The sequence below is a fragment of the Ilyonectria robusta genome (assembly GCF_021365365.1).
Source record: "Ilyonectria robusta strain PMI_751 chromosome Unknown BGZ61scaffold_13, whole genome shotgun sequence".
Lineage (NCBI taxonomy): Eukaryota > Fungi > Ascomycota > Sordariomycetes > Hypocreales > Nectriaceae > Ilyonectria > Ilyonectria robusta.
In genome coordinates this window covers 700,037-712,009 of record NW_025764447.1, presented here as the reverse complement: position 1 = coordinate 712,009, position 11,973 = coordinate 700,037, and the positions used below count along the sequence as shown (strand labels likewise).

At 49.6% G+C, this 11,973-nt stretch overlaps 5 protein-coding genes across 5 annotated transcripts; 2 read left to right on the top strand and 3 right to left on the bottom strand.

The window, feature by feature from the left end:
• Window positions 1-1,308: 1,308 nt before the first annotated feature.
• BGZ61DRAFT_495102 (transmembrane amino acid transporter protein-domain-containing protein) lies at window positions 1,309-2,913 on the top strand (the record flags this gene model as incomplete). Its single annotated transcript, XM_046250835.1, has 3 exons — window positions 1,309-1,552; window positions 1,613-2,196; window positions 2,254-2,913. The coding sequence occupies 3 exons, from the start codon at window positions 1,309-1,311 to the stop codon at window positions 2,911-2,913; spliced, it is 1,488 nt and encodes a 495-aa protein (XP_046102812.1).
• A 463-nt stretch (window positions 2,914-3,376) lies between these two features.
• On the top strand, window positions 3,377-5,402 carry BGZ61DRAFT_589603 (uncharacterized protein). The gene is made up of 2 exons (XM_046256587.1): window positions 3,377-3,592; window positions 3,639-5,402. Exons 1-2 carry the CDS (start codon window positions 3,427-3,429, stop codon window positions 5,357-5,359), a joined length of 1,887 nt encoding a protein of 628 aa, XP_046102811.1. The 5' UTR covers window positions 3,377-3,426; the 3' UTR covers window positions 5,360-5,402.
• Window positions 5,403-5,745: 343 nt separating this feature from the next.
• BGZ61DRAFT_495101 (uncharacterized protein) lies at window positions 5,746-7,815 on the bottom strand (the record flags this gene model as incomplete). Its single annotated transcript, XM_046250834.1, has 4 exons — window positions 5,746-6,798; window positions 6,855-7,463; window positions 7,536-7,684; window positions 7,764-7,815. 4 exons carry the CDS (start codon window positions 7,813-7,815, stop codon window positions 5,746-5,748), a joined length of 1,863 nt encoding a protein of 620 aa, XP_046102810.1.
• Window positions 7,816-9,133: 1,318 nt separating this feature from the next.
• Window positions 9,134-9,292, bottom strand: BGZ61DRAFT_355179 (uncharacterized protein; the record flags this gene model as incomplete). Its single annotated transcript, XM_046240686.1, has 1 exon — window positions 9,134-9,292. A coding segment is annotated over one exon (159 nt), but the record flags the coding sequence as incomplete, so codon positions are not given.
• Window positions 9,293-9,405: 113 nt separating this feature from the next.
• BGZ61DRAFT_533959 (uncharacterized protein) lies at window positions 9,406-11,741 on the bottom strand (the record flags this gene model as incomplete). The annotated part of the gene is made up of 6 exons (XM_046254080.1): window positions 9,406-10,322; window positions 10,391-10,423; window positions 10,490-10,624; window positions 10,675-10,812; window positions 10,886-11,081; window positions 11,142-11,741. The coding sequence occupies 6 exons, from the start codon at window positions 11,739-11,741 to the stop codon at window positions 9,406-9,408; spliced, it is 2,019 nt and encodes a 672-aa protein (XP_046102808.1).
• Window positions 11,742-11,973: the final 232 nt, after the last annotated feature.

The following is an 11,973-nucleotide window of genomic DNA, read 5'->3' as shown; positions in this document are numbered from 1 at the left end:
TTCGGTGCAAGATAAGAATTTCCGGTCACGTGGGGCGGGAAAGGTCATGTGACACGGAACGCATTCCGTTCTGCTCAGCAAATAGTGCAATTGACGCAAGAAAGACACGGGATTCTTGAACTGTTCGCAAAATTATAGTATTTCAGATACGAATAAATCACTATAATATTTGATCCAAATTCGCCAGTTTATCGTCACCACTGTTGATATCTCAATGGCCGCCAGGCTCACCCGAAAAGCAGTCCAATTGGCCTCAATTCCGGGGTGAATCAGCGTGCAATCAATATCTCTCTGATTGCGCGATAACCGTCACTTAGTTGCCAGAATACGTAAATGTTCATTTTGCCGGCCTAGACACGCGTTACCGAGTCATCAACCCTCTAGATATGACAGATCCCTGCTAGCAAATGAGTCGGAGGTGGCCGTCCTATCCGACTACGATGACATTATTGGGTCTTCCTAATGCCAAGAACCTCTTCTGTACTTCTCACATTTCCCCATACCCTTGATCTGGGGTCGCATGAGGAGAGATGGGGATTATACCCCAAGATTCCCCTCACGAACCCCCAGTTTTGAGGAGAAGCATCAACCAAGATCAGCGAGATGCTTCGTAATAGTGTTAAATGGGAGTCGTCAAGGTAGATGTGCGTTCCATTGTTTCATAATCCAGCGTCCGTTCACGACCCATTCTCTCGCAATATGGAGCAGCAATAACGTGCGGCCCCGTTAATATGGGGAGTGATGACTTGATATTTAGGTCATGGAGAGGATTCCATTTGCTAAATTTTACGTGACAGCGCCGCAGTGGGATCTGCATCCTGAACGGGTCCTCCGCCAAGCACCGAGTCCCGTGGGGCTCCACGACGGGTTTTGCTACGGGGTTCCACTGCGAGGAATAGTGGGCATGGCAGCAGTTTCTCTGGTCAATCCGGATCGTATCCTTGCCAAAGAATGAGGCCAACTCCGCAGGAGAGTCCGCAGGAATGGAAAACTCGTCGCGGGGTTAAATGGAAGCGCTGTTGGATCGTCGGCGTTTGATGGTGGAGATGGGATGACCTTTGTGGGCGACTCCATCTATGGACCTACGTAGCCGGCCCAAGGATCCGCTTGAAAAGGTTTGACAGCGAGTCTATTGTTCCCTAAAACCCTCGTCTCTTCCCATGCAGTTTTCTCAAACTTTTCTTCCTTTTACATACCTTCCTCAAGGTTCTCCGACGACTGTAGTACCACCTGCGTGACCGTCTGCACTTCTCAGGAATCGACTTCCGAACTTGAGTGCCAACTTCCTAAATACAATCGTGAACAACAATGGCGACGGATAACATTGCGGTACCCGCGGGCGAGACTACAAATGTCAACAGCCGGTCCGTCGCGGCCGAGAAGCACCAGCCCACTCAAGACTCCTTGCGACACCAAGACGACCAGATTGTGACTGCAGAGGATGATATTGAACTGAACGACACTAAGCCCGGTGAGACTGAACCTGTCGAAAATATATTCAGCCAAGGTGGCAAGAATTACCGTACACTCAGTCGATGGGACACCGTTTTCGGTAAGTATCCAATTCTATCCTAATCAATGCTTCACCCTGGATACTAACTCGTGACAAAAGTCCTGGTTACCAACCAAGTTGGCTTGGGAATCCTATCCTTGCCTTCCTGTCTGAAGGTTCTTGGTGTCGTCCCCGGAATCATCGCCATCATCGGTCTTGGTTCCCTATCTGCATACACTGCCTACCAGCTCCTCCAGTTCTATCGACGCTACCCTCATGTCGTCAACGTTGTTGACATGTGCGGCATCATTGGTGGTAGGCCACTTGAAATCATTGCCGGAATTGGATTGATGGTCAAGGTCATGATGACTTGCGCTTCCGCAAGTGTGACACTATCGGTCTCTTTCAACACGCTCAGTAACCACGCCTTCTGCACCGTTGCCTTCATCACAATCGCCATCATCGCCTGCTGGGTTCTTTGCCTCCCAAGAACGGTCAAGTTTGTGTCCCAAAGTGGAATCCCGTCCACCATCAGCATTCTCGCAGCTGCCATGATTGTCATGATTAGCTTGGGTGTGGGTAAGCCTACTCAGGCGCCTCCTGGCTGGGACAAAGAGATCCAGGTTATTGGCAACCCTACCTTCCGTGAGGGAGTGAATGCCTGTCTCAAGATTTGCTACGCCTACGCTGGAAACATTAGCTTCGTAAGACCAAATCCATGACAAGACTTCGGTTGGATCGACACTGACATAAACGATTAGGTTTCATATATGGCTGAGATGAGAAACCCCACCAAGGATTTCCCCATGGCGTTGGCCTGCCTCGAGGTTTTCTCCATCAGCATCTACACCGTCGTTGCTATCGCCATCTATTGCCTCGCTGGCCAGTACACTACTTCTCCCGCTTTGGGCTCAGCACCTCACATTGCCGCGAAGGTCGCGTATGGCATCGTGCTTCCAGCCGTTTTCGCCACTGCCATGGCCTTTGGCCACACTGGTATCAAGTACATGTATGTGGTGGCCATGCGATGGATGAAGGCGACGCATCAGGTCACCGACCGCAGCGCCAAGTCTTGGAGCACTTGGATTGCATGCGTCACCCTTTACTGGATCATCGTCTGGGTCATCTCCAACGCCATCCCCGTATTCGACTCCATCCTCGCCATTTCCTCCGCCACGACGATCGCCTGGTTTACGTTTGGACTCAGTGCGGTGTTTTGGTTCCACCTGAACAAGGGCTCTTTGTTCAATGACTGGAAGATGATTCTTCTCACAATTCTGAACTCGCTGCTTATTATCCAGTCCCTGTTTATGAACGCGGGTGGCCTGTGGTCGTCAATTACCGAGCTCATCAGCATTTTCGAGAGCGACAGCAGCAAAGTTAAGGGGGCCTTTTCTTGTGGCGACAACTCGTCTTTCTAATAGTTTTATTCACCGAAGACATCAGTTTAATCGCTGACAATGAGCTCACCATGAGTATGACATCACGAAGCGGGACGGTATTTAAAGAGGGCGGAAAATGTGGAAGGCTGAGCGAACAAAAAATACTACAAGGTGACATTTCAAGACGACATTCTTTCATGCACCCATGCCATTAGAAAAAGAAACGTTTTTAGCAAGCAATAGGTTTTAGACACATGAATTACTTCTTGTTGCACCATGTGCATTCTCCAGGCAGCAGACGCAGCTGAAATGAATACGATGACGCTAAGACCTGCGCTCCAATTAGCGGGCTGCCATGGCGTGAAACCGGTCTTCGTTAGTGGTGTGTGGTTGCAACGGGGGCTGAGTAAATGACCAGGGCCGTGACTGCAATATTGTGAGTCACCGACTGTAAGCTAATAAGAGATGTAGAATAAAAGTTGACGATTAGCCCGAAGCCTTTTATTAATCAACTTCATTTGATCATCGCATCACTGCGCATCTTCGCTAAAAATGTCGGCCAAAATGCCCTCAGATGATTCGCTGGACTCGGCGAATGTGTCTCTGTCACAGATGCTCCCAGCGGATTGCATTCGCCTTATCGTCGAGCGATGTGTAGAGTACGAAGAAGAAGGCCCTGTCGATCTGTGTCCACTCATTCGCCTTCGACTTGTCTGCCGTAAGTCCACGCCACCCAGAACGAAGGCCTTGTCTCATTTGTGAAGGGACCTTTGACATCGAGGTGATGCATCTAATATGCCTCACTGGCCTGTTTTGGAAAATGAAGCGAGGCCGCTCACTCACGCAACTTCGTCAAGCGGCCATCGAGCGGGAGAGAAAATCGAAACAGTGTGTTGCGTCTCTCAAGGGCAACGCAGCCGCTTTCTTGGCACGTTACATGGTCATGCAACCTCGAGATAGGGCGGCAGCATGGAACGCCACCATGTTCACGGTTATCAACGCTGTTGTTGACAACATCATGTCAGAAGATGGCCTCGAGGTTGACGCTCCAGAGCGATACAATTACCTCTTCGAGATTTGTCAGAACGCCCTGCCGATCACCCAAGGACACCAGAGCCGTGATTTTGGCATGTGGGACCTATTCTCACCACGGGGTTTCTCTCTCATTTTCCCAACCCGAGCGACCATCACAGAGGCTAGCTTCGAAACACACGTCATCCTGGCGCAGATTTATCTCAAACGGCCTGATACCGTAACAAAGCTTCGGTCGCTCTTGTTGGATAAGGGCCCACGGCCATTATCCACCTTCAACGAAAAGCACAAAAGGGACAAGCCGCTTTTCGGTTGCTTCCTTGAGGCTGCTATTAGGACACGAAACCTGGACCTCATATCTTTTCTCTTGAGGAATGATATTGACATGACCCCGTCCAGAAAGAAGGTCAAGGGCGGAGAGGTAAAGAAGGCGAGAAAGCCCTTCTACGACGGCCATTTTCTTCACCTTGCTATTTACTCCGGCGAGTCCGACGCCATAGAGATACTCGTACAGCGGCGAATCAGACAGAGGGCAGATATCACTTCGCTCATCTTGAGCGCAGTTTGCTCAGGATATGCAGACATCTCCCGCGAGTTGATCGAGCATTGCTTTCCCCAAGAAGAGGGCGAAGAAGAAGGCCTACGCAAGATTGATTGGGTAGGCAAACTGGGCGTCATCGAGTCTGCTCTTCGAGAAGCCTGCCACCATAAGGACGGTGCTGTTGTTGAGGCCATTCTCTCCTGTCGCCAACCCACAACGGCGCCGAACTTCATAAAGAAAGGGGACATGAAACAGCCGTTCCGGGTATTCACTCATTCGACCCCGGTAAACTGGTCGTATCATGCGAAATCATTTGCTCCGATAAAAATCTGCATCGACAACCGAGACTTGGCTAGTATGAAGCTCCTACTCGACAACGGGTCAGATCCTCATAGAGACCAGACCTACTGGTACGGCAACTCTCACATGTTTGTGATTGAAACCGAGGAGAAAGGGCCAATGCCGATCATATTGCCTCTGTTGATGTGCCATTACAGAGATCATCTAAATGGTGCTGATCCCCTACTCGACCCTAGGTTTCATGGCACGACGAGAGAATGGTTGGTTGTTGCTGCCATGCTTAGCTGCAAGCCACGCATAGTAGGCGCAAATGTCCAGAGAGATGAGTGGGATCATCATTATGACAAAGGTCGGGAGATCAAGTGGCAAGAACTCTGGAAATCCTTCGCTCGACTTGGCGTGTTTGAAATGGCCGATCTACTGAGCGAGTGCGACCGCATCAAAGCGACACAGGGAGAGACGGGCTCCGGAACACCCGTTATTGATGCTGATAAAGTGAAAGGCTTTCTACTCAGCACTTTCCAGGACTCAGGTTCAATCCCCCAACCCCGTTCAATACCAAGTTCAATACTCCCGTTTCGAAGGCCAAATATGGAAGGATTGACTTTGTAAAGATAGAGAGATTAATATATATTCCCTACCTTTTTTTTTAGAGCCCGCCAACGTCTCTCCCCAACTCTGTCACTACATACACGCTCGTTGCTTGGCGCCTATGCGAGCTTCGGTAGTGTATCTACGTTTATAATTCCGAATGTCGTTCATCGTGAAAGCAACTTGCGTAACTTGAGGGTTGTCACAAGGCTAAGTAGCTCTAGCAGTACACGCACACGGATGAGGGAATCGAGGCTGAGCAGTTAGAAAAATCAACAATAGATCAACAGTGGTCCAATTGCCTAGTCCCAAGATTCAACTATACAGATTTAACTTTTTATAAATGCTCGTATTTTTAGCATTCTCTTCCCCATCTATCTATCAAACTGATACCAATAAATAACTTCTTACTTGTATACTCTGCCATCTTGGCCCAGTCCACCAGCAGCCCCTTCATCAAGCTCATCTGAAAGAGCAATATACCCAACAGATTCGTCTGGCTGTACGTCTCTGATCTTTAACGGCACGTCTTTCAGTAGCCGCGCTCTTTCTTCGCCACTCAGTGTGCTTCCTCCCGGCGTCATGCTCATGTGCTTAGAATCTCGTGTCAAAGCGGCGACATGTGTGAGAAAATCTGGTGCCCGAATCATCAGTCTCAAGGCGATAGTACCTGCTGCAGCTGCGAACATGATTGCCAGAGACAAGATGAATAATACCATCCACGCTTTTTGAATCTGGTAGACTTCCATGGTCGAGGTAAACTGGCCCGTTGTGTTCCCGTACACGTTCCCCAGTAATTCTGTCTCAGATGTGATATTTGCCATGTCGATGTTCAACACCGAAGCAGTAGACCAAGAAGCCCACAGGGCAGTATTAATGAGTAGGGATAGGCGTTCAGAGAACACGGCTAATGGTAGCTTGGTAAATTGATCGGTAATATAATCGGCGGTGAGGGTAATGCCCTGCGCCGGATCGGCAAGATAACTCTCCAAAGGCGAAAAGCGTCCAACATACCAAGTAGGCGCAAGCGATGGAAGATCCGAGATGAATACAGCTGGGCCATGGCTGAAATCTGGCAATAGCTGGTCATCGGGTTTTGAAATCGGTTGAGATGGAGAATGGCGGATTCTGTTGGCTCTGCACACCATTCGCTCAAAGTTGTTTGATCGTTCACATACAGCGTCGACGTCAACATGGATGTGGTTGATATCGCAGACGGTGCTGTTATGGTTATTTCCAAAAACCAGGGTTCCTCGTGTTATGGGCCCTCTACTGGTGATAGCTTTGGCGGAAAAGTTGAAGCCACTATCAGGAGCGGGTACGTCCATATAAAAATGAGCCCTACCATTCCTCATCTCATAAAGACTGCTGCTGGATAAGTTTTTCGGGGTTCTTTTGTCCATATACAATCCACCAGGAATAGCTAGTAGCCACTCGGTTGTGTTGAACCAGGGAGAGCACTTATCGGGGTCAGCTACTAGACTTGCAGAATGTCTTACACAAGGCCACAACATACCTCGAGGGCGACATACGTGGCTGATATTTGTACAGTCAAGTTTCCAGGCGACCCTAAAGGCAAACCCCGGATCGGGATACCAATTAGAGACTCGTAGGTCACCAGCTGATCTCTCGGAACATCTACCCATTCATATGGTTTTGCTAAATGGTACCCTGGCAGAGAAGTAATCTGAGGAACCCGCATATTTCCCCAAAGATCTCTTGTTGCCAATAAGCTCGCGGCTTCCGCCCCACCAAGCTGCTGCACTGCGTCATTGAAGACAGCACTCGTTCCGTTCGCAGCCTGGCCTAAAGAGCCCGGTGCAGAGAGCGCTGCGCCGAATATGGGGTAGATATGGCTGAGCCGGGGGCTTCGAATACCAATGCTTACCCAGAGAGCATCGTTAAAGGGGATCCCAATGTCGGCCCTAGGACTGTACATCAAGTCATAGTCTCGGACTTCGGCAACGGACGTAACACGGATGGCTCGGAGGACCGCTTGACCGCCAGCCGGGCTAAACGTCCATAAAATAGACAATAGTAAAACCCAAAGAGAAAGGATTCGAAGAGATACGGCATTGGTCAGTGTGTTCATGAGAGTTTGGCTACCAAGGAGCACCCCAATTGTCTATACCGGCATCGTATTCAGTAGGGACTCTGGGTCCATAATTGGATGAAAAGGAAAAATAGATATTCTTACACCAAGCTTTGTTCCTTTCTCAGCTTTATAGAGCGCTATTGCTCGAGCCAGGGACCCAAGAACGGCGGCGAAGGCAATAGGCCAGAGCGTCGAGGCCAGCCCCATGGTTTCAAAAACGTTGGTACCATGTGACGAAATGGGCTGACCATCTAAACGACTCATAAAGACAGTCAAAACGTGATCAAGGTCAGCAACAGGATCAATCCGCGAAGGCTACAGTGGTTTTACCTGTGAACGGTATTGCAAACCCAAGAAGCGGCAAGAAGGCCGCGGCGCGCATGAGGGAGGCTATCGGGGATTTCGGCAGTTCGCGGGGGTTTGGCGGCCAAGCCGATGTGTTGCTTGACCGTATGTTTCCATCTCCAGCTAATAACAATAGACGTTAACTAGGGAGTTCGCGCGAGATGCCAAAGCGATTTGTCTTACGCAACCGAACAAGTTCATATAGTTGGCGTTTCATGGGGATGGCGATGATGTTTCAACGAGAGGTTAGACGCATATATTTTAAAGAATTATAGAAATAAAATGAAGGACAAAAGAGAGACGTGTCTAGAGAGGGGGGCGAATGGCTTATAGGGCCGATGCCGCCGTTGTACAGCCTCCGCCACCTGCCAATGTGCAGCAAATGGAGCCATGTCTGAAAAGCCACAGAGCTGCACAGCCTACGAATATATGAATGCGACTGATTCGCCAATTTACCTCCTTGTGTTGCATGTTCAGATCTGTGGCGTCCAGGCCTTCATCGAAGCGTTCGCGACTCGAAATGATCAGCTCAGACTACTGTTGATCTATTTATCAGTTCGGAACATAAAGAACTTGACGCAAAACTGGACGGCATACCGAACTTGGACTAAGCAGTCAATGGCATATCACTTTCGGGGCATGAACATGCTGGTTTACTTCATAAGTGGTCAAGTCGACAACATTTCGCATAACAAGTACCAACGGCCGATGTTGGGTTCCATCACAGCTGCGGAGAGGCCCTCCGCCCCTTGTAACGATGACATCAACTTTGTACAGCATCACATCTCCTCCAGAGTACCAGCTTCCTATCCCTTTTGAGTTTCATAAACCACTACTTCTGTACTGAGTAGGGGGCCGAGCTGACGAGAGTAGTAAGTGAAAGGCATATACAGATGGTGTTGCTAAGTCTATACAGAGTTACTAGGTATTGCTGGCTGCTTCATTAAGGTTGAGTTGCTGGTAGGCGAAAAAGCAGGCTCCAATTTGCAAATGTCGCAGATTAGTCCCAAAAAAGATCAGAGGCTTGATTCCTTTGTCTCCCGTGCTTCCTGCAATACCTACTTCATTTTTAAATATAGGTCTGAATCTTCTTTCTTCCACCTCTCACCATTTGGGAAAACTAGACTCCGCAATCTATTGACACACGGGATTAATGGTAGATGAAGAGCCGAAAATTTCTCTCTCGCAATATTAAGAAACATACCTTTGTCACCTATAGTGCCAAGCTTCGAACAAGCAAGTTCCCAGTCATCCTCATAGTTCCAGCTCTCAGATCCAGTTCGTCCAAGATCTTTGCTGTCAAAAGTATGGGACCCCATGCATTTCATGGGTTTTTCATATGCTATAGCCTCTATCTACCAACATTTGCCGTGCTTTTTATAGTGAATACATATCCAGAACAGCACCCAGAAGAATGACTCGACGTCGTGCTTAATAGAATGCTTCTTGTTGCCTGGCAATGCCCCGATCGCCATAAATGCCACTGTGCCTATTTTTCCCTGAGCACCGGAGGCGCCCTCTTATTGTGTTCTGATGGCAAGGTCGAGGTTCATCAAGAAGGCCAAATATGGAAGGAACAACTGTTTAAAGATAGAAAGATTAATACATATATTCTCTATCTTTCCTTTCAGACTCCACTCAGGTCCCTCCCTAGCTCTCTCACTACACGCTCGTCGCTTGGCGCCCACACGAACTTCGGTAGTGTATCCACGTTCATGATCAAGTCTTCTTCCTCAAACGCGCCTCTAACGATGTCAGTCCCGGGCGTGCTCGTAAAGAGCAATTTGACGGCGGCACGGATGTTATGATCTGTAGCCAGTCTGATCAGGCATGCCAAGGAATCCAATGCCTCCATTTCCTCGCGCTCGTAAAGGATGACGCCATCAATGAGGCACACAAATGTAATTGTTCCAGGTAGTCTTCGCACCAGCCATTCCAGTAGTCGAACCAACTCCTCAAGGTTGCCAAGCCGCAAACGTTCAAAGTCGAAGCCATCTGCCGCGAGCGAGCGTGTGTCGAAGGCGTGCTGGCGTAGCAGTTGATCGGTCAGACTCGCAAGCATCGAGCGGCCACCGACAGCGCTCTCGGTTGGATCGATATGCCGCCCGCAGAGCCACATTGCTGTAACAAAGCGGCCGTGAGCTTGCACCATCTGTGACATCGAGACGCAGAAGATTGACAGAGGCGAAATATTGGCGATTGTTCGGGGCGGCGTCCGGTCCCAGTGCACCAGGAGCTTGGCCGAGGAGGTCGACGTGATCCACGTCTTGAACAGCTGCGCATTGGCGATCTGCTCGGCCTGACTTCGTTCCCGGGCTGGGAGTTGCTCCTTCTTGTCTAAGGCAAACGCAGCGTCTGCGAAGTCAATGTCGCCGCTATTGATCATCTGTCGCAGCATTCGTTGATCGACGTGCCATTCCAGCGCAGGAAGGTGTTGAGGTGGCGGTGCAGGCCACATGCTTTGAGGTGTAGGCGATACACTGCGCAGCCGGCCGTTCTCAATCTGGAGGAAGACAATCTCTTGTTGAGCAGTTTTGATTTCTTCTGCAGACGGGTAAGGAGTTTAAATATTAGCAAGACCGTCACCACGTGTTGGTGATTGAGTGACTTACGTCGGTGTCTTTCCCTTTCTATTGCGAACTGTCCTGTAGTGAATCACGAGGAGTTAGAAACAAATTGTCTGCATCAGGACCACACAGGGTTATGCTTACGATCTCTTTCTTGAACATGGTCTGTCAACAAATCCATCATGTTGGTAAAGTCGGTGCTTAGCTTCTGTTGTTGATTTCCTAGCTTCTGCTGTTGATTGAGCATCTCTTGCGCAAATTTCCGCGTCTCCTGTGAGTCTTCATGGAAGGGTCAGCCCGGTTTGATTCAGTGATAGGAACACACTTACACATGTGGAACTCGAATATGTGTGACTTTGTGGCTTCTTCCATGAGGCTCTTGCTCTTTTGGTCGATTGCTCCCAAGCTCCCAACTAGTTTAGACTCATAGACAGTTCCCATACTCACAGCTTTAAGACTCCTCAGCACTGCAATTCCGATATCACGCTGGTTAGCTCTTTATAGTCTGTGGATCGGAGAAGCAGAGGGAGAAAGACCCACCCTCATTGCTGATGAAGAATCCAATAGCTCGTTCAATAGCGTCCAGTGTTGTGACCAGCAATTCTACAGAGGCGTTCTGGATACCCACATCCTTGGGAAACGTCCCCAGGAACACCTCCACGTCAGAGAATATTGGGATTAAACCATCAAAGCCCTGGAGCGCCTGGCCGCGCACACTTGCCGCAGTGTTGACAGCCTAGATACATAACTCGTTAGCCCGTAAAACTGCTCTACCTCACGTCACCATGCAACCTACATCTAGGAGAAGTTGTACAGCTCCTGCGACGGGAGTCGAATACGGGCTATCTGGGACAAGCTTTCCGATGTTTTTTGCTGATTCCGCCACTGGGGTGACGTGGTCTGCGGCCTTCCGCCGTACTTTTCGAAGCCATCCAACCTTTCCTCCTTCGTTCTGATACTTGGCCCGGGCCTTTTCTAGTTTGTCGTAGATGGCGTCCCAGTCGTCCTCATTGCGGATACTGAAGTCAGTTTTGGACCGACCTTTGGGTTCTGTCGTCGTCTTGAATTTTTCTAACGCCTCAGGAAATATGCCGTTCCAAAACTTCATGGCCTTGGTATCTGTCCAAGCCGGCCTGGAAGGGAACGAGTCGTCACTCATCAGCGCTGGCAGGGCTGTTGGCGGAGTCATAGAATGGGCCCCTGGAGGTGCCAGCGCGCTGTTGTTTGGACGCGGCACTAACGCCTGGCTGCTCGGTACATAATTACCCGACGAGGGATCATAGTAAGTAGGCGGATTCAAAAACATTTGGTGGTGCTGTGGCAAGCGATTGTCCATGAAGTCAACGGCTGGGGGCTGAAGTTGGAGCCTCGGCACGGCCGAGTTTGGATCAGCCATGATGGGAATGCTGGAAAAGAGTGAGGCTCGGTGTCAATATTAGCGAAGAATCTCCTAAATCACCCACACGATCAATATCAGTCGTTTTGTCTATTCCAGAGCTGATCGTCCGGTCGCAAGCAGCGTCGAATTGCGAATATGCTGCTGCGGGGGGATGACTGCCTTATGCGTGATGTGAAAACGGCCCCTCAAATAATACGCGCCGTGGCTTCGAAGCGGCATGGTTCTCCGA

Excerpts from the sequence above, each read along its gene's own strand:
- BGZ61DRAFT_589603 (XM_046256587.1), top strand. The coding sequence starts at position 3,427 with ATGTCGGCCAAAATGCCCTCAGATGATTCGCTGGACTCGGCGAATGTG. Across the intron at positions 3,593-3,638 it reads TCGCCTTCGACTTGTCTGCC|GGACCTTTGACATCGAGGTG; the intron begins GTAAGTCCACGC and ends TCATTTGTGAAG.